The sequence below is a fragment of the Archocentrus centrarchus genome, chromosome 11 (assembly GCF_007364275.1).
Source record: "Archocentrus centrarchus isolate MPI-CPG fArcCen1 chromosome 11, fArcCen1, whole genome shotgun sequence".
Classification (NCBI taxonomy): Eukaryota; Metazoa; Chordata; class Actinopteri; order Cichliformes; family Cichlidae; genus Archocentrus; species Archocentrus centrarchus.
Window position 1 is genome coordinate 12,670,338 of NC_044356.1, and position 22,367 is coordinate 12,692,704.

At 42.4% G+C, this 22,367-nt stretch overlaps 1 protein-coding gene across 1 annotated transcript in view; it reads right to left on the bottom strand.

The window, feature by feature from the left end:
- The window catches only part of rbms3 (RNA binding motif, single stranded interacting protein), a 211,351-nt gene that overhangs the window by 164,420 nt on the left and 24,564 nt on the right, over positions 1 to 22,367 (bottom strand). Inside the window, exon 2 of the mRNA XM_030741526.1 lies at positions 9,503 to 9,660. Within this exon, the coding sequence (XP_030597386.1) occupies positions 9,503 to 9,660 (158 nt within the window). The remainder of the gene's footprint in view (positions 1 to 9,502; positions 9,661 to 22,367) is intronic.

A 22,367-nucleotide genomic window follows, 5' to 3' on the forward strand; every position in this document is an offset into this window, starting at 1 on the left:
CATCAGAGCTGAGAAAGTGAAGTGTCTCTTTGCTGTACGTGGGCAGGCAGAGAGCTGCCCAGAACCACAACACGTCAGTGTGGTACATACAAAAGCACAGGAAAGGAACGGATGGATGGACCACCCAAGTGTTGTGCTTAGACCTTGCCCTCTGCCTCTTGACACACTTTACAAAGTGACTATGTGTTTGCACAATTACACAACACGGCAATTCCTTGAACAGGAAGTAGGCGAAACCTGAACTTGGATCTGAGGATAACCTCCTCACATCTGTCACATCTGTACTCTCAGAAGGTCTTCATAATAATGCTTGGTGAGCTGTATGTGTTTCTTTTCCTGTGCAAATGAAAGCTACAGGAACTCCATATGAGAAGCCCATCTGTGCATGCGTATGAATAACTGAACATATGCACTATCTGTGTAAACTGGCCGCCACTCTTTGATGAAGAACAAAGGAGAAAGAGGCAAAAATATGGAAACACAACGAGTAAAATAAGCTTAACGCTTGCCTGCTCTGAAACTAAATTGTATAGAAACAGGACACACTCGTTTAGGACTGCTCAGCACCAGCAGGTGCAAAGGTGCGCTATGGAGAATAGTTACTGTATTTTATCACCTCTGTAGGCCTTTACACAGCTAATTAGAACGTAGATATGTAGCTGAAAAAAACATGTATAGTGAAATTACAGCTATTTTAGAAAAACAACATTACATATAGTTTTATACAACATGTTTCATTTTGTTGTGTCTTTGATGCCAATTCAAAAGACAGGTGTCACTGTGGCAGATGCACAGAGAGGACAGAATGGAAGAAAAAAAATAAGATAGAAAAGAAGCATGTCTTCTTTATAGTCTTACATCAAAGATAAAAAGGAAAAACAGGATCTAAGATAGAACCAAATATGAAGACGATGACAGATGAAAATGGAAAATCTCAGACAAATATCCCATGCGAGCACTTAAGCCTTCTCACAGAAGAGTCATTAAAAGAAAAGAGAGAAGAATATGTACACTCACTGGCCACTTTGTTAGGTACAGCTGCTCATAAATGTAAATATATAATCAGTCAATCACATGGCAGCAACTCAATGCATTTAAGTTGAACGTGGCATGGTTGGTGGTGACAGACGGGCTGGTCTGAGTATTTCAGACACAGCTGATCTGCTGGGATTTTCCCACACAACCATCTCTAGGGTTTACACAGAATGGTCTGCAAAAGTCAAAATTTCCAGTGAGCAGCAGTTCTCTGAGTGAAAATGCCTTGTTGATGAAGTCAGAGGAGAATGGACAGACTGCAACGGTAACTCAAATAACCCCCTCGTTACAAGCAAAGTGCAAAAGAGCGTCTCTAAAAGCACAATACATCAAACCTTGAAGCAGATAGATTTCAGCAGCAAAGGACCACACGGGGTGCTGCTCCTGTCAGCTGAGAACAGGAAACTGAAGCTACAGTTCGTACAGGCTCACTAAAATTGGTCTCCCGGTCTGATGAGTCTCAATTTCTGCAGCGACAGTCAGATGGTATGGTCAGAATTTGTTGTAAACAACATGAAAGCATGGATCCATCCTGCCTTGTCACTGACAATCATCGCACTGTATCCAAGCACTATGTGGCATCTGCCCTTGACTGTCCCCTTGTAGCAGCTTAAGTGTCCCACAGCTCACACATCTCCAGCTCAGACAGAGGTTAGGCCTCCTGTTTACTCTGCATCTTTGGGAAGAAACAGATGTTTTTGTGAAATGCTGCTCTTGCAGTTGTAATGCGTCTACTGAAATTCCGTCAGGGTGCAACAAAAACCCCTAAACATTAAGAATTTGTAATTTTCTTTCTAATGTTTTTGTAGTGTCAAGATCACTAATCCTTCATTTTTAAGAAACCTTTAAGGCTCACAAAAAAATACCGATCCAGTGAGAGAATTAAAAAGGGGAAAGATACCCCCCTCCTGTTCAGCCTACCACTACTGAAATGACATCAGTGACTTCTTCTCGTGATCCCTGAACTGACGGTTCAGTATTTTCTCTTTATTCCTACATGGAAATACACAGAAACCGTGACCAATTTATGCAAATTGAGTGTAATGTTGAGCTTCAACACCTTTTTTTTTTTTTTTTTTTTGCCTCAAGCAATTAAAATGTGAATTTGACTCTATCTGTACGGTATAAAATTAAGTCAATATGTTTATAAAATGATGTAAAAAACACTCAGAAAAACTAAAACTACAAAATTTAAACATCAAAACGCCACGCTGGCAAGGAGGAGCAGCAGTAAATCAAAAAAGCTTCAACAAATTGGGTAATTCCTTTTCTGGCTTCAGCAGTCAATCTTTTTCTTGGCAGAATTTCTTTATGTGTGTGTGTTTTTTTTTAGGTGCTGGGATTCCCCAGAGCTTTGTTGGCGGGTTTGCAGCAAACTGGCGAATGTTTACTATCGAACCTTTAACGGCTCTAAACGTGGGAAGGATCTTGGAATGGAAAGGTAATTTGGCCTTTTGCAGTGCGCCTTTTCTTTCGTCTCCTGCTTCTACAAATGTCACATTCTTTGGGCAATAACAAACTGGCAATAGTACAGAACATGTAACAATTTCAGGCATCATAACATAATAGAGCTTTATAATTTGGTAGCCGAAGAACAACATAATCATAAAGTCCATTCATTTTCTACAGAACTAAGCAACTAAAGGGTTTGGCCAGTGTATGTCATCATACCCATCTGCTGAAGTTGGCTGTGGTCACATACTGTGGTCACTGGCTGTCATCAACCACTCTGATTTAAATTTTTTTTCCCCTATTTCTGTTACTGATGTGATTTTTTTTTAATGAACTGGCGGGCCAGAAATGGATGACAAGTTGATTAGAAACATTCAAACTTACTCACCTACCTCAATAATAAGAATGGATTCTAGCTGCGAGCAGAAATGCAGCCACCGGGCCCCAGTCAGGTAATTTATAAAGGAAAAGAAGGCAATTTAAAAGTTTTAGCATGTGTTCGGAATTCATTGTTACAGAGTTAAATTTAAAACAATTCATTTTCACATTAAGGGATGTTCAATAAGGGAATGTTTTAAAATTCAGATCAGCTCATAGACGTTCCACCGGGAAAATTGTTCCCACAATTTACTCTGTGTCACTTTGGATGAGACCGGATCAGCGTGCTGAATTGGATCCAGCAGCATTCCATTTAAATCTTGCTGTGCAACTTTCTCATGAATAATCATTTCCCTGTCTTTTTGGAATATTAAATTGACATAAAATTCAAAATTTTGCCAAAATTATATATTTCAGAATAAATGGAATTAATTTACCAGGCTCTTATACTTATTAATTCTACTTACTCTTCTTTGCAAAATCCACATAGATCTGATTTATAGTGGCAGGAAGATGAATGCAAGGATAACTAATTAACTAACGAATGGGAAAAAAAAAAAAAAGCACTAAGAAAAGCAACACAGAGAGAAAAGGGCAAACAAATTGAGATATTGTAGTGGAGGATGCCAGCGCTAAACTTTGGTATAAAGCCAGCAGTAAAACGCTCCAAACAAAAATGAGCTTGATGTATTCTCAAAGGTTGTCGCGTTGTTTTAAAATGCGACATTGTGATGAAATGATGACACATCAACGGCAGTCCAAGGATTTCTAAATAAAGGCAAGGCAGTCGCCCACCTCTGGATATCCGCCACTTTATTTAAGAGTAGTTAGATATGAAAAGTGCTTTCATTTCTTTTTATTTGGATTAAAGAAACAAAAGGTCAATCAGAAAACTTTGGAGGTGCTGATAGGGGTAGTTGAAGTAGCTGAATTCTGTGCCCTGTTCAGCTGACTGCACTCTTTAAAAGACCAGACGCCCAAACCCAGATTTCAGCCTGGGAGAGTAAAAAACAAACAGGTAGTTTGTGCTGACTGACAGTGTGGATCAAGAACAGACAAGGGCAAGAGTAAGTAGCAGCAGGAGGCATTTAACCTGAGTGTTGCTAGTTACCATTTCTTTCTCTCTTCCTGGCTCTCACACACAAACATATGCTGGTCCTCTTCAGAGCCAGCCTTGCAGAATTGCCTCTGTTTGTTTGGAAGTGTCCAACCTGTCAAACCCACATGCCATGCATTGCTGTCTGACACGCACAAATGAACACATCTCATCTGTGCTGGTGCGGCTTCTGCTTTCTAGATACTGCTTCAAAAGGGAAAGTCAGCAGGGGGAAAAGGAGAGAAGAAAGAGGCAGCAAGAAGGAAAGTCCAGAGATCTCAGGTTTTGTCCCTCACGTCAATCAGTCTTTTTTGTACAACTGACCCCGATGCTGCTTCTGTTGGAGCTTAAAAACTCTCTTGCCCCGTACAGCTGGATTCAGATAAAAAAAGCAATGCGCCATGTGGAGGTGGGCAGTGACTAGACTGTTGCTGTGGTTGCCAGTGTACTTAAACTGAAGTGAGGTGCAGTTAAATACCAAGAAAACTAGACATTTTTAGTGACTGCATATCGTGTCAATCTAAATGGATCTGAATCAACACTAAAGTAAATATAAAATGCTATTTAAGAAAATCAACTGTGAAAGCTGTTGTGTGAAACTGGAAGAGGAGATCTTTCCAGTTCTAAATAGGCAAACTGTCTACGTGTCATGTATACAGTAATGGGAGTATAAATAATTCAAAAAAACAGCCTAAGGCCAAATCAACTTCTCTGCTCGCCCTCGCTCTAAAATTGATGTTCGGGGAGGTAGAAGGCGTAGTATTTTGGCTTGGCCAGTAAAATGATTGTGTCACTTCTGCTTGAGAAGAGAAGTGGAGGGTTTAACATGATGAAGAGATGCTAGAAAGCAAACGAGAGCAAAAGGGAAAGGAAGTTGGAGAGGGAGGAGAGAGTAAGAGGGTAGTGAGAAAGAGAGTCAGGAAAAAAAGGGGGTGTGAAGGTTTCTGGTTCCAAGAATAGCAGATGCTTCTACTCAATTTGAAGCTGTAGGTGTGGGAGTAGTTTAGGCATTCCTAGGGCTGTGTCGCTACTTTTCAGAGGTTAAACATCACTATCTCTTTATATCCGGAGTGACGCACAACCTAGAGGAGGCTGTGCTGGGGGAAAGACAGAGCAGAAGAAGGGCAGGCGTGGAGGCAGGTGAATAGGTGGAGAAGTGAAGAGACACACACACACACACACACACACACACACAGATTCAGAAAACCTGGTGACATTATACTTCGTGATATTATCCATGTTGTTTGATGCTGTTGTTTCTTTTTGTAATGCAAATTCTTGTTACTCATTGGCCTAAAATGGCAAGATAATAGCTGCCAGTTTTTCTGTCTGGCTCTAATGCAGATATACTGTGGGTGGAGTGATGGTAAATTTGAGGCTTTGAAGCTGGACTGCAGAGCCCGTGGTCACAGTTATTCTTCTCTCTGTCAGTTTTTTGAAACTGAGCCATGGGACAGGCAAGCTCTGATGGCTAAGCAGCTAATGTCAACACTGGACCTCAGAGAGTCATTTTGAATAATGTGGCACTGAGTGCCCGGGCCTCTGCTCCATAAAAACAGGTGGTCCCAGGGTCACCCCTCCATTCTCTCCCCCTCTCACCTCCTGCACTTAGCATATCTCATGCCTCTCTCCCTCCATTCCCCCTCTCTAGGTCTCCCTTCACCATTCCCTCAGCACACACGAGAAAGGTTATTTGAGCAATTGGTGGTGATTAGCTCTTGATTTGGCTGACTATTTGTGTGATCAGGCCAGTCCATGGATGCAAAACCCACTGCAACTGAGGGCACAGCTGTTCGGCCAGGACTGAAATTGAATGAGGAGAACCGGAATGAGAAGTAGGGGAAGGAGGGAGCTGAGAAGGGGGCAAAAAACAAGGAATTGGGGAATTGGAAAGTTCTAGCTTCCTCTGTATTTAAGCACTTTGAATCCTGGGTTTGGCTCCAGTTTTGTCCTTGTTATTCCAGGTGTAGGACCTCATAAAGGAATTCCTGTCTTTCATCATTTCAGCGTTTCTTTCAACTATGTGCCTCCACTCTCTTTGGTTATTGCCTGGGGTGAGGAGTGCGAACAACTAAAATATGGATGCTGGTTAAATGCGTTAAAGTCTGCTTTACCCCAGAGTGATTTTGGGGGAGGGTCTGTGCTGTTTGTTGGCCAAATTGGTTGGCTAAGAGTTGGCCTAGTGCCTCAACATTGCTGGTTAGGCCAAAGAATTTTTCTCACAGTAATGGCTGTTCCTTCTCTCAGTTCCTTCATCCATCCATCCACTCATACAGCTAGCCAGGCAAGAAGGAAGGCCTCTCACTATCAGAGTGTTCAGCCAACAAATCCCAACTCCGCTCCCTTGGCCTCTTCTCTACACCCATATATTAGGCTGACGGCTGTGGAGAACCCAACATCCAGCCAGCTGAATAAAACAGAGATTAAGCACCCACCCGAATACATTTAATTACTCATTTAGCAACATATAACTCCAACCGCTGTGAGATCTTTGGTATTCCTCAGTGTTTGCTTTTACTCCCAGGGACCACAGAAAGGTTGAATGAGGTGGCTGGTTGCAAAGAAATCTTGGCTTTAGTATTTCAAATAATCGCACAGGCAGTTGCCTTTAAGTGCATATTTGTGTCTCTGCAATTTAAGTCTCGGTTACCAGAGTGTGTAAATCTGAGGGCAGAAGGCAACTAAACTATCTGTGACCATCTCTAATCATCCCCCCTTTAAATGCTGGTGTCACCAGTATCGGTGTTAGTACACACTGTACTAACACCGATGCAATGTTTCACTCTATACAGAAAGCATACGCTGCTGCTGAATGGCCAAACCCTCAGTTTGTACACTATGGGTCTGTACTGCATAGATAACAGTCATTTTACAAAAATATTGTAATTTAGAGTCTTGTCTTCAAAGTTAGGGACATATCTTTAAATCAGTAATCAGTAAATTACACACTTTGGAAATATGAATATATTATATGATCCTCTATATTTGTGCTAATCAGAATTAAAACTCATGTTTCTGCATTTTAAATCAGAACATAATTTTGGGAGGTTTTCAGGACTTGATGAAGGTTACTGGATCTCAAAGACAGGATCTTGGCAATAAAATATTAGAGTTCACAAGGACGGGGTAAAAACCACTGGGGATTTAATTTTTTGGCATCGCTCAGGCATATTCAGCAGCCTCCAATCAGCAGCTACGATATGGCCTGGTGTCAAGAATGCGTCACTTTGGCGGCAGCATGTTTGCTTCTGAGCGAGATGTGAACCAGGGCGGGAAGAGCTGCTTGCGTGTGACACTGGGAACTCAGACCTAGGAATCAGCTTTGACTCATCTCACTTTCAGTACTCACGAGGATCAGTGCAGGATGGCACGTGCGCACACAAAAGCTTGACAGTTAGGCCACCTAACATGAACTAAAACTCAGCCACTTTTTACTCTCCTAAATGTACAGTGCCAAATTTAGTGAGCATTTATGTTTAACACAGAGGCTCCGTGGGAGAGCTGATGGGCCGACGGCCAGGAGAGTAGGTGATTTGTGCTGGAGGGGGACCGGGCATGTGGGGGGGAAAAAAAAAAAAAACCTGAAGGGGACCCAGGGTGCTACAGACTGCAGAAGAGTTGCATGACCTTTTCTAGAATGCTGCCACCCGCCTGCCACTGAAACACAGTCTGGCTAATTAAAGTTTTAGTGGCATTGAATTTTCACTGGCACAGCACACCCCGGGCAACCTTGGGGGCTTCTAGGCAGGCGATACACAAAGTGGGAAAGACGGGGGATATAAGAACGGAAAGAGAAGGTAGCAAAGAAAGAGAGCCACTAGAGGACAGCACGGCAGATCCAAGCTGTAACAAAGTCAGTGGCTTTTCATAACACACTGGAGAAAAGCTATATATTAGAATGCAAATCTACATTCACAAACATGCACGCTCCCTGGGTATTTTACATAAGCTCCGACATGGTTTGCCCTTCCAAATAGTTATGCTCAAAATATTCAAGATCACACGGAATTAGAAATGAAATTGAAACTGTCCAACTCTGTACAACTGGGTGAATGCAAGAGCTAAGCAGGAGATATCCAATGTCAAAATGCTGAGTGCTTTTCCAAATCTTATCGGGCTGCCTCTCAGGCTAATGGAATCTCGATGGGTCAGTTTCAAGAATAAATGCATGACTTATGACATGGCTACTGGGAGCATTACCAAAAACACTGGACACCATGTTCCTTTCTCCAAAGGCTCATTGAATAATTGGCCAAGTTTGACCAGGACATTTCTGGAAATATGGCCAAGAAAAGGTTATGCAACCAGACAGACTCGCTCATGGCCTGTATTTCACAATCTGCCGGCCTTGTCTCCATTAATGATCTTGACCCCCTTTTCACCATTTCAGAAGTGAAAAGGGTTTAATGAAGCTGAACAAAGCTGCTTGTGTGTGTGTGTGTGTGTGACTGTGTGTGAGAGACAGAGGAAAAGAAAGCCCGTGTGACTGTGTGTTACAGCTTGATGAGGTCTTGGTCTGTGATTCCTTGGGGAGGTGGTCCAATCTAGCCTTTATTAGGCCTTATTGAGCTGTGTGCAAGCAGGTGTGTGTGTATGTGTGTTTCCTCTATCAAGAACATTTGGCAGAGCTTTATGAGTACCTTTGTGTGTGTGAGACACCAAAAAGACACTGAGTTGGTTGCAGTTTAATGGGGTGTGCAAGGCATTGTGCATGGACCCTTTTGCAAGCCTGTAATTTTCTTCTTAGAAGTGATTTTTTTTAGTTTGATTGCATCATTTGTGTACACAGGCACAGCTATGCTTATCAACCAGCTGTGCTTGGGTCTAAGCATGTGTCATTCTGTGAAAAAATACACTTTGTTGGAATAAGTATAAAAATCTGATTTATTGCTACATGATGAGTTAATTGAGTTGCCGCCGCCATTCTACCTTGAATAGCTCACAATGTTATTTTTTCCAGATCCATACAGAAGCATGGATATATCTCTCAACCCTTCCAAACAAGCCATATGTGTTTCTAACTGTACTGTCATGAACTTAGGCCTGTAGAGTCTAAGATGTAGCTCATTTTTTTGCACAGTTTCCTTGAGCACTGCACAGTGTGACCTTGGGGTGAATTTGCTGGGACGTCCATTCCTGGGAAGATTGCGGCATTATTTTGTGATACACCTGAATGCTCTAGACCAGCAAACTTACTGATGATCAGTTAATCAACTGCATTTAATCTGGCTGCTACGTACCCTCTTAACTCCTATGGTAGCAGTCAGGGAGTACTTAATGTTTCACAGGACTGCACAGACTCCTGAATCACCTGTTTCTACACAGGTATATGGCACGTACATGGTAGGAAAATTCTAAGGCTATGTAAAATAAGATATAAAAGGCATTCATAATGTACACCCGCACTGAAACACTTGACAAGCAAATCATGGCCCAGAGCAGAACACAATTACTTAACTGAATGAAAGATAATATTTAGAACTAGTGGCAAGATTGACAGTGTAACTACTGTATTTAATGGTGCTGGTTCCCAGTACTCACGGTTGGCAGAGTTTGATGAGGTCCTGGTCAGTGGTCCCAGGTGGCAGGCCTCGAATGTACAGGTTGGTCTTACTCAGCTGCTCTGCCCCTCCCTGGCTGCAGCTGTTGGTGCTGGGGCTGGGAGGAGCCATGGGATGAGGGGGTGGAGCATAGGGCTGCTGGGAAAAGAAGGGAGAGAGGGAGCAATTTAATACAATAAAAGCCAACAGACAGAAAGTCAGAGTTTAAAGTTCTCTATGCATGATTATGAACAAGAACATGGGATCAAGCACATATTTGCTTAAAGGAATGGTGGCGTGATGGCACCCTTAGTGGTGAATGTCGGTGTCAAAGCTTCTTTGTTCCACATTTTAACAGCTGGTATGGACCCGCATGAATGCTACTGTATGCAGGTTCCTCTCTTTGAAACCTTTGGCCTTCCTCAAGTTTATAAAAGTGAGATAGCGAAATGCAGTTCAAGGTGTTTAATGAATAAAAACAACCACACAGCAAAGTTTCTCTTTTTTTCAGCATGAGATTTTGTGTGTGTGTGTGTGTGTGTGTGTGTGTGTGTGTGTGTGTGTGTGAGTGATTATTGGTTGTTGGACTGAGGGTGGCCGGCTGGGAAATTTTTGACCTATCACCCAGCCATAATCCCACAGTTCTGATGTGTACAGCAACTTTAAAAGACAATGAGTAAGGTGTGAAAACATTGTGGAAAATGTGAGCGAGGGAGTTCAAAATGTATCATCTGAAGAAACAGCAGGCACTGCCGGCACAATGCCACTGCAATCGTGAGACGAGACATTTTGGGGCAGCTGTGAAGCAGCGAGGAGAGGAGATCAGGGTCACTACGAGATGAAAACTCAGCAGAACACAAGGGAAAATTTCAAGAAAGCAACACTAGTCTCAAATAATAATAATACTGCCAGGAAAACGTTTTCACAGAGAAATAAAAATGACAAAAAAGTGCTTCACTTCTTTCAAATGATAGAACTTTTGTCACCTTCGTGCTCCATAAAGCAGTAGATTATATCTGTTTCTGTCAGGTTGTGGGGGTTTTTTTTGTGTATATGCAACTGAAGTGAAGGGCACAAACTTTTCTTCATTTTGTATCTTAAATAAGCATTTCACCAAGGTGACTCTGATATCAGGATTCATTGGGCTTCTAGCAGCTTATGAACACTTTTAAATGATGGCAACTTCCTGCTTTCTACTAATACCCTCAAAACCAATTTCATTACACTGTGAAACAATTTACACCTCAGAGGGTGTGAGATCCTGATGCAATAATCCACTACAGCCTATTTTATAAGCATCTCAATATGAATGAAATTCTCAGTATAATCTCCATCTCTCAAAATGTATTCAAAATGTATTAGAAATGCGATGCCCCACCCCCTCTACTTGTTTTTCTCCTTCCCTTTCCCATCCACTTCTTTCCTTACGTGCTTGTTGTGCTGTTAGTGTAGATTTATGGTATAGGAGTCAGGGCCCCCCGCTCACAGCCCATTTATATCTCTATTGCAGGGACACTGCACATAGTGACAGAGAAAGAGAGAGCTGGGGCCCTGTGGGCATGAGCAGAAAGACAAAAAAGAGAGGGAGAAACGCTGAAAGAAAGTGAGAGAGAAGAAGAGAGAACGAAAGCACGCTGAAATAAAGTGAGTGATGGATGAAACGGAGGAGAGAAAAATGGTCAGGAAAGAGGGGGACATGACTAAATACCACCACTAGCTCCAGTTAACCACGTTAACCCTTATCCTCCCCAGAGAGAAGCTCAAGACCTCATGCCATGCTGTAAAAACACATATACACACACACACACACACACACACACACACACACACACACACACACACACACACACACACACACACACACACCATTAGCCCTCCAATCTGCCCCACACGTTAGCAGCGACTGGCGGAGCATGGCTGATTTGATGCGCTATTTTAAGCGTGTGTGCCATGCCAGCGTGTCGCCTCCCACTCCTCAGACAAAGAGCCGGGGTCCCTGGAGCGTGAAGAGGGAGCCACGTCCATCAATAGACGGCCAATTACCACGCTGAGCTAAGTGGAACTGATGGGCAGCCACTCACTGTGCCGGACTCACACACACTGTACACGTCTGTTGTTGCGCATATATATATACACACACACACACCACGTCATAACGAAGAAACAACATTTTTTTTTTTTTTTAAACATTGAAGTCAAAACAGCCATCTACAGTGCATTACTATTAACGCGCGAGTCCCCCGGTCAGCTGCAACTTTAGTGAAAGTTAAAAAGCTGATGACGACTACTCTCAGGTCTGTGAATGATGACCATCCGTATGAGTTGTGCCTTTAGGGAATCAAGCTGCAAGTTCAACCAAATTTTAAATTTAAGTTTCAAGTGCACAGGTCTAATTGCCACTAATTCCACTATGCTCCCCACCCCCACCCTCTCACTGTTCTGGTAGCCTTGGTTGCACAGGCTTGAATGAAAAAAGCAAAACTAGTCTCCAGTCATTCAAGTTTCCACGCTGTGGCAGTATAGTAGAATCTTAATCTCTTGGGTTGCTCTGTGGGACTTGTTTTCCCTCACTCAAATGCACAGCTGCAGTCCAAGCCTTGACTTTGAGGCTTTCACCTTATGCCCCACCCCTCTTCTCGTTATATTTTCCCCCAAGTCCACTGTAGTTTAAAATACACACACAGTAATTACCACACTGTGTGACTCCAACAAATTCGCAGCACAAACGAGTCACACTACACAGAACCTCTTTCAGTGCTCAGTGTTAATTAATAGCCCTTCTCTCTCTTTCTCAGGCTTTTTTTCCCCCTCTTTGTTAGCCCCCTCGGTGATGCACACAGCCCTGACTGTCCTCCCTGGGCTCCAGGCTTGGCTTGCATGCTGGTCTTTGGAATTCATGTGTCCCGCCCTATCGATTTGCTTTCATTTTTTTTTAAGGTCAGAAGCTGAAATCTTACACAATGAGGCACGGTGGGTCAAAACCAGCCTAATACTTACAGGGATGGGTTAAAAGGCAGCACGCAAAAGGTATCCAAGAGGAAAGAAAAAGGCCGGAAGAGTCCCCTGGGATGAAGAACGGAGTCTGTGCTAAATGCCTCAAAGGAATGGCTGACTGTTGGGTGGGTGGTTAGACAGGGTTAATGCATGTAATGGCAGATTATGTAGATTTAATGGTAGTTTTCTTTTTGGTTTAAAAAGGGGGAAGAAGATAAGGCTCCTCAAATCTAATCCAAAATGCTTCAAACTCTTTTGTTTTATATCCAGTTCCCTCTTGGCTTGTGCTGGCTGCTGCACTAGAGGTTAATATCCAGGCTTGTTTTTCTTGCTGGACAGTTTCATGACTCCTGTTTACCCTTGGTCTGTCAGCCTGCCAGATCAGGCTTCTCAAATATATTAAATACTAGCCTCATGTGTCAGAATGATGAGGACTGGGTATAGCACTCGGCAAAGGGTAATTTACCAAAAAAGAGGGAGGGAACAGAAGACTTGTGGAAAGGAAAGGATGGTTAAAAAGAAAAATAAAGCACAGTAGAAAACAGAAGGGTGTGAGAGAATCACTGGTTATGACACTTCAAAAACCTCCAGGTGGTAAATGAGAAAAACCTCCATTCTCCCTCCTCCCTACCCAGCTGTGACATGCCGCTACAGAGGCTTACTGGGGATTTCAATTTGCTGCACTGTATTTTAGACAGGCAAAATGGTTTACACAGGCCCAATTTACCGAGCCAGTCGTGCAGGGGGGTTCGCAGCCTCTGTGACATGCCAGGGAATGTTTATGAGTGTATTAAGTGAGGATGATAAATCTAGTGTACATTACATAGGCTGAAGGCACACAGCGCTGTGATATATATTCACACACCCACACAAGGACAACACAATTTCTTTTTTCCCCCAAAAAACCACAGCCAGCCCCTTTTTGCCACTGACAGTCCTCTAAAAGGCTTAAACCTACTTTGTTCATCGCATTACATGCATGTTTGTGTGGCGTATAACAAAATCTCCCCGCTGTATGAAATGGTAAAAAATTGTATCTTTTCATGAGCTAACACAACATATAAATTCTGACTGATTTTTTAAAACAAATTTTATCAAACTTTGTGAATTTCCCGACCCATAAGGGAACACATAATCTTTCACTTAATTTGCAAAATGAAAATATGAGGATAAATGGTTTTCACTGGAGGGAATTAAGACAACAAATTTATGAAGTACTGTACAAGGTTAAATTAAGAATGCACTTCAGATTTTAAGACTAAGAATTAAAATAGAACGTTTTCTAAAAGAAATGTTGTAATCATGATGTAAAATCTGACGAGCTACCTCTTTAGAGATCACCTGTAATACTGGCTGTCCTGATTATAGAGGTGATTACATGCTCAGATAAAGTTGCTCCTTACTTCTACAAAAAAAGTGTGAAGACACTCTTTGTGAGTACACACATAAGGGAACAGAGTAGAGGGCAGCCACAGCTGTAATTGGAATAAAAGCAAGCTTATGCCATCCCTGTCTTTCTCCCTTCCTCCCTGCACTCCGCAGGGCAGGGCTGTGACTGGAGGAGAGGAGGCTGCACACTAGCGTGGTAATTGGCCTTGATTTATAGGAGGCCAGAGCAGCCAGCGAGAGCTAGCTCAACACTGGCACTAGGCCAGACAAGGCCACGCTGTCAAAATCAGTAAACCAGCCTAACCCAGCCCAAACCCCCCATGGCCATGACACCACTACTGGAGATCAGTCGTCACCATGCAGAAGGGTGCGCAAGTGTGCACGTTCCTGTGTATCTGCTGTTCTGTGTGTTTCTGCATTTCTGTGTGTCTTCAAAAAAAGTCACTTGAGTCAGACACACACACACACACACACACACACACGCGCGTACACACAAAAACCTGCCACAAAAAATGACAAGCAGTCTCCTTAAATTGAAGAAAAAAAGCCTCTCGGCTCATTTTTCATTAATTCATGCTGGCAAAGTCTCTGCAAAGACTCTTAAAGACAAGCATAGTCCCAGAGGCATCCCTTCCAAACTGCCAGAACTAACAGCTAGCTCGGCGGTCGGCTGCATTCACAGCAGCCTCTAAGCATGGGAGGAACACAAATCCCCCATCCATCCTGGATAGCTGCTTCCAAACCTTTAGCCCTTAAACATGTGTTTTGAGAACTGCAGCTGCATCTCAATGCTGAAAGAAGATGGTGGGGGGTGGGGACACTGTAAGACTGATGGGAAAAGAGCTGCTGCCTGTCCTCCTCTCATTTCTGTGCTTCACTCTCTCGCCTTGTCTATCCCCATCTAGGTAAACCCATAGCCAGAGGAGTGAATAGCAAATCATTCCCAATTCACCTGGGAATGCAATGCTGCTGATTCTATAGCAAAATCTATCCTATAAGGGAAGACTGAGAGCGCTCTGTATGCAGGGGCATGGAGCAAGCGAGCGAGGAAAGAGAGCAGATGAGAGAAAGAAGAAGTGGAGGTGAGGTAGAGTTACAGGTGCAAATGAGTTGAAGCCAAGGCCTAAGAGAACTGTAAAACCAGAGGGCAAGGAAAAAGGGAAGGAAGTATGAGTAAAGAACAAATTAGACAAAGACAGATTAAAGTACAGGGTAATTTTGACTTTCTGATCCTCTTTAGGTGCCACTAAATTGTGTGCCTCATCCTCAGAAAGAAAGAAAAAAAAAAAAAAAAAAAAAGACTTGGGATGCTGGTAAGCCAACACTACTGTGGACAAAAATGCAGAGGGCTAATTTTAAATATGCTGATAGGCCCACCCACAGCATCATTCAAGCAGGAGAAGGGCCTCTTTCTCTCTTCCTGTTGCCTTTTTTATCTCTCACCTTCTTATTCTCTCTGCTCTCCTTTTGTTTCTTTGACTCTGTTTTCTCGCTTTGACTTTTGGGCCAGATAAGCGAGCATTGTTGTGTTGTGGCAGGAACCATGTATCTAGATACAGAGCCCCAGGGTTAAAATACAGGCCATCTCTTCCACAAGGGTGAGAGATAGGATGCATACATGTTATCTGACAGAGAGGACAAAAGCTACAGAGGTAAACAAGAGATGTTTTATGCATCGCCGTTTTAAAACAGCGACTCGTCCGTTTAGCTGCAAGGGAGCGGAATAAAAAGAAAAAGACTGTGAAGTATTCAAAGTGCAAAAAAAAAAAATGTGAGGCTTGAATGTTTAATATTGAGGCCTGATTGTAAACAAAACTGCTATGTTGTTACTGATTGCAAACCTGCCATTCAGAGGTAGATCAAGGATGGAAATGGAATTACTGAGAGGCTTAAAAGAACATTTCTTTAAACTTGAGGGTCTTTGCCTTATCGAATGGCCATTATCAGGTGTTATCAGTCCAATACATATCACCAGAAGGTGTCCTCCTCCACTCACTAGGAGGCCGTTATTAGCAATCCAGCTGGAGCAGCCAGGCATCGAACCACCAATCTTCTATTCAAAGAATATTTTTCGAGGCAAATCACGGGTGACAACAGCTGAGATGATGTATTTAAAAAAAAAACAACAGAAAAAAAAACACTAATGTCCTTTTTTAATCTTTTTCCAGTATTAAAATGTTAATGCTGTATCACGTATTAAGCACGTTTTGAATACTTTGATTTGAGCCTACCAGCCAAAACAACCTCTTCTGTTCAAACTATTTACACATCTGCTTCCTGCAAAGTTACTCAAGGCTTCTGACCATCTCAGTGAGGTCCTCCATCACCTTAGACTGTTGTTTAGTTTTTGGTGACCTGAGGCAAACATGCTTTTCCACATAAAAGACACAATGCACATCACTTTCAGAGAGCAGGTTGGTCACAAAGCCCACACAAAAATCTACACAAGGACAGCTTAAGCTTCGGTGTTTATACCACTCCTCCGGCAACCATAAACTTGGTCCTCTGTGGACATTAACAGTCAGCTGGTGTTTAGGTGACATAACTGGGGCTAAAGTGTGTTTGTGGAGCGTGATTATGATGGTTTGGCTGCAAGTGCTGTGACCGCCGCAGAGGGATCTGTAAAAGAAAGCAGAAAACGAGCCGTGGGCAGAGCCAAAGTGAAACTCAATGGACATAAATATTTGGGCTGATTTGTCATCATTATGGCCAGCTGGGTCTGTTTGCAAGCTAGCCAGTGTGGGAGTGGAGACTACAGGATGGCTGGAGCGAGGGAGTAGGACGATAGAGGCACCCATTTAAAGACAGAGCAACCACAAGGAGGACAAACTGAGATCGCTCTAAGCTTTGGTGACCAATCACACTCAGTCTCCTAAAGCCCAAGATGACGTCTTCAAATGATGTCAGGCTTAGAGGGAAAAGTTTGGCATGTCTGCTATAACAATTACTTAAGGGTGTATTTCATTTGTTATTATGATGAAAAGTGAGAACCAATGAAGAGCTCTGTTCCATCATTTTACTGTCTTTTCCAAAAATGAGCACATTTAATCTGCTTGAATATTGTGTTGCTTGGAAAGCCCTTCCTCATCATAGGTCTGGATCCAGAGGAGCCTCTTCTTAAAGCTCAATTCCTTTGTAAAATAACTATATTAGCCCCCCAAAAATTCAGCAGCCACAGTGTCTGAGGACCCTCGCCCCAGTTCACTCTCCGTCTCTAATTGGGCACATTCTTCAAGAGTCAGCTATGTTGTTCACAGGAAGTATAAGCACAAACACAAGACTGTGGAGTATGTGCAGAGGGAAGGGAGAGCACTGCTGCTGTCTCTTACTGAGACAGATGTCTAGCAGTCCAGTCCTGCTATGTAATGTCCTCAAAGGTTGCATAAAGGATCCAGAATGTTACTTTTCTCTTTCCTTCAAAAATCCCTCCTAAGCCTACTATCAAATATGTCTGCATATTACAATAGCTCTGGTCCAACAACAGAAAAACACTAATTTGTTGACTGACTGCTATAAATGAATTACTATAAAAATGACTGCAAATGAGTGTCTACTTCTATTTATAGGTGAGCAGTTGGTGAGAGTTATCGTCACGGTAGGGAGAATGCCAGAGAGAAAGGACAGATCGATAGAGAAGACGCTCGACTATTTGTCATGCTGTTCTCCAGACAAAATGTAGGTCTCCCTATGCAAAAGGTTAACTGTGTTCACATTCATAAATAAGGCCATACTTGGTGCACATGAGGAGAAGAGGCTCAAAGGTCCCCAACGGCTTAACCAGTGAGTAACTGCCTGACACTGACCTCAGTGTGTGTGTGTGTGTGTGTGTGTGTGTGACTGTGGGCCCACAGCCATATGTTTTAGGTACTATGTAATGTTTGCATAACTGAGTGATGTTAACATTGCTTTTAGAGACAGCAGACAATGTTTTACACAAGGACTTGCACGTATAACATGTATAACCTGGCAGTTACACAATAAAATAGCAATAAGGAAATATGACTGTATTAGAGCATAGTTAGCGTAATTTTGAGAATGTTTCTCATCAGTTCTGATGTGCTAGTTTACTGAGATCTCTGAGGTTGCAGAAATTAGGCAAGGACACACAAAGTGAGGAAGTACTGTGCCCACTGATTACATATGAATACACAATCATACAGAGACTAAAAAGATAAGAACTGCACAAATAGGTATAGAAACCCAGGGGAGAATGCACATCCTTGTCCTTTTGAATATTCAGTTTCTTTCACATGCAAAGTGTTTGCACCAGGTCTGGAATGTCACTTTCGGCCCCCAAGGAATATACTCACTGAAGCGTTTCTGAGAATTGCCAGACTAAATACTGGCACTAAACACCAGCCGCTGTTGTGGCAGGAAGGCGTGAGACAGCCATAACAAATCAGCTACAGCAGGGAATGGAGAATGGCTGGTTTGTGGTAGTTTATATGGTTATTTTATGACATAAATCTGAAAAACATATCCAGGGATTTCGCACAGGGATCCTAACCAGCCAGACTGTTTTCCTTCATTATCCAAGCCAGGAAAATCAGGTGTCTAAAAAGCAGTAGGAGGAAAGTGGTGATGCCAATGTGCTAGCACTGGATAGAAAAGATTTGTAAGAACTGTTGGGACCATATTCTCTTTGATTATTGTGCAAATATAATGACATTATTTAAACGTGGCACAAAGTAATTCAAGCATCCAGTTATTTGTTGATCTAACAACTGAAAGAAACATTAGTGGAACCCAAAATGGCTTTGAAATGGTGCCACTCTCTAATTGTGAGGCAAGCTATAAATTAGATTTTTATGGATGTGAACTTCTGGATGAGTTTGAGAAAAGGTCACGCTGCAGCAAGCAATCAAACCAACAAGAATATTAAGGAGGGGAAAAAAGCGCATTCACACACGCAAAAAAAAAAAAAAAAAAAAAACCCAATGTATTGCTGCCTGTTTGAAAATCAATATGGAAATAAAATAGTTTGCAGTGAAAATCTCAAAATCTGAAAAATGCTTTCTATGAAGGTCAAGTCTTCAATGAATTATAAGCAAATTCATAGCATAGAAGTAATTTATAAATCTTTATATAGCTCATAAATGTCAATGCGTGATAACTTATAACAGCCACGAATAAAACCACCTGTCAAATCTGATAAACTCTTTAAAAGTTGCCACAAACTGAGACACAAAAAAGCGCAAACACTCAGATTTACTGTTCAACGCAGAGTGCTGACACAATCAACATCTCTAGCTCATCCCACCAGAGCACCGAACAAATGCCATGCTATTTCACATTATGGATACAGTCAGCAAAGAAAAAAGAAAAAGATAAGTACATTTCAGTGCATCTTTACTACAATAAAAACGCTGCATTTGGAACTACTCAAACGCTGCGCTTGCGTCAGGGCAACAATGTGTCTCTCCCCTTTTCACGTCTCTGATAAATATAAGTAAAAATAACAGTCTAACATTTAGAAACCAAAGTAAAGTTTAAGCACGTTTGTCCTTTAAAGATGATATTTTTATGCTCCAAATCATCATCTTTTCTGAAGAAGCGCACTTTAACATATTTCCCTTCACCATTTCAGTCCAAGACCTCTGCTTTGACAAAGGATAAAAGATTCCTCAAATCCTAAGGAGCTTGTTTTATCCATACACCAAGCCTTAAACTGTCTTCACTGCTAAACTCCCATTCTGTGGATCATGTTCCACTCCCTTTCCTTCTCTCTAACCTTCCATAACTGGATTCATCCCCACCTAGTCCTCAATCCATCCTCTCTTCACCTTCTCCAATCCGTTCAGTCAGCTCTCATCTATCTCTAAATCCATCCCAATCCTCATCTGGCTGCTCGTCCTCCATTTCTCCTTCCAGCTCCCCTCTCTCTTCTTTCCTTCCTGCTTTCTCCCCACCCCTCTTCTCTTCCCTGTCTAAGAGCCATCGGGGAGTTTTTACATAGTGTTGAGCAGAGTTTAGTAGGGCAAAGATGATGCCGTGCCAGATTGTGCACAGTGTGTTAAGCAACTATCCCCCTTGAAGGAATATCAGCATTACTCAACACAAAAAAACCCTGTATTCACCCGCCTCCTCGGGCCTAAGCGCACATACTGCAAAGCTGCCATCAACAGCAGACAGCAAAGCTATGCAGGGGATTGTTTTACTTCGGGTCAATGTGAGAACAATGCTGCATTGTAAAATCTCTGGAATCGCTGCTTGCATTTCTGCCTCACTGCATCTGGGGATGTCATATGAAGAAAAATGTATGAAGAAAAGTGAGGTATTCATATCAAAGAGGAGGCTCAAATATTACCCTCCCCCAGCTTTTATTTTCAAAGCACTTTCAGTATAGCTGTTGGTTTGGGATAATGGCATAACTGTGTGCGTTAGGGGCCTTTCAGAAGCACCTTTTTTGAGTGATTTAAAGGAGAAGAGTCAGCCTGTTCTGGGCAACCCATCCTGGGTTGTCGATCCCATGACTTACTGGAAACCACATGATCTGTGCTTCCCAGTTCCCACAAGCAGAGTTCAATCAGCGTGGGCGTGAGGCTTTATTCAAAAATGTCACAACTGCATGATAAATAAAGCGAGCAAAAGTCCGGCAGCCGGCTAGAACTGAGAGATATGAGAAATAAGATGGCAGAGTGGGAGGAAGAGACAGGAAGCAGAAAAAAAAAATAAGAAAAAAAGAGACACAGAAAGATGAATAGGGATGCAGATGTCTGCCAAAGGAGACGAGGTGCACCGTCTGAGTAGTCCGAACCTTGGTAGTGTGATTTATTCATGAGATAAGTCACCATGGCTGTGGAACAGGTGAGTGTAATGGTGTAATGTTTCCCTGTTGCCTGACTGCATGCCTCGGTGAGTCTGGCCTGCTGTGTTCTTGCCAGCCTGCTGGAAGAGTTTAATGCATGCAACACTTGGACACGGTAAGGGATCACAGCCAGTATAGATAAACAAAGGCCATCTGGGTTAAAACAAACTCAACAGCGATGCTATCGTGCCTTCTGTATCTTCAAAGGTAACTGAAGTCATTATGTTTTCCTCTTTATGGTAGGTTGACGGAGACAAAATTCACAGTGTATCCTTACATTTTCTCTGTCTTGCTTTAGTGAGGCTATATAAGCAAAAAAAAAAAAAAATCTTTCCTACAACAACATGTTTTTTTTCACCACTCTGCATCTATCTCCTACTGTATCTATTATAAAGCTTCTCAGGAGTCTAATTTAGCACCACAGTGCAGGCTGAACGGCCATAAATTTGAGGAAAACATGTGCAATTGTACCATATCAGCAATCCTGTTCCGTGCCACTTTAGAAATAAAAGCCTGGGATTATGGTTCTTCTCTCTAACAATTGCTCAGGCATTTTTAAGGATCCCTCACTGATATGCTCACATTTAGAACAGCTTCCTGATCACACTTAAGACACTTGTTTTTTTTCCTGCTTTTTCAAATTCTGGAGGCCATTTCTATTCTTTTAATGATGGCGAGGCTGATGCTTTCATGCCTTCTGTATCTTCAAAAGTAATTGAAGTTATTACATCTTTCCACTTTATGGTAGGACAAAAGCCTAAATAGTTACTGGTTATTAGGGATATCACAATACCAGAAATTTAGCAGTCCGTTCCAACACTAATTTGATACCAGTAAAAACAGTAACAGTAAAAACACAAAGTGCTTATCCCATTAACTTAAACATAAACTCCTCCATTAAAAGGTCAATATAAATCAGTGACATGGTGGTGGCAGACTGTATCATGTTGACAGGACATAGATGTAACCCTATAACGGCGAAGGTGTTGGCTGTGACACAAGGTACTTCAGAAGTGCCGCTGTTTGCAGACTTCTGGCAACAAATACCGTAATACCCCTACAGGGCTGTGAAGTGTAATTTCTGAGCTTTCAGGAACCGTTTGAATTTTTCCGATAGGACAAATGGTCACGGACTGACTGGGCGGCGATAAGCTACATCTCAACCAGCTGTTCGCAGCTAGTAAGGGATGGTTGTCGCGTACCCTGGTCACACAGGTGTAGAGACCGGTTAGCCTGCTTACTAGGAAAAAATGAGCATTCCCTGTTTGATTGTGAGAAGAAAAATGTGTATTCCCCAGCCGGTTGGCAAGTGGTTGCGTGAGGTTGCTGGCTGTCACTGGGTGATCAGTGACAAAGGGGTTGCTGCAACAAAAAACCTCTTGTTATTGCTTCAGATGCCAGCAGATTGCCGCAGTTGCCTATAGTTTGCATGGACGATACCAACTTGTCTGCAAACACTCCAAGTGGTGGTGAAACTTGAAAAAGTTTGATGCACACCAGATACTGAGACCGCTTGCCTTCAAAGTAAAAGTCTGAAACATGTTGGTTTCAGCATTAAGGCACCACTTTTACATAAAGCAACCTCAAGCAGCCACTCACCAACTGGTGTGGAAATATACATTTTCTCCAAGTGACTAGTCTTTAGGTATTACATTAACTTAATAATTTGTATAAC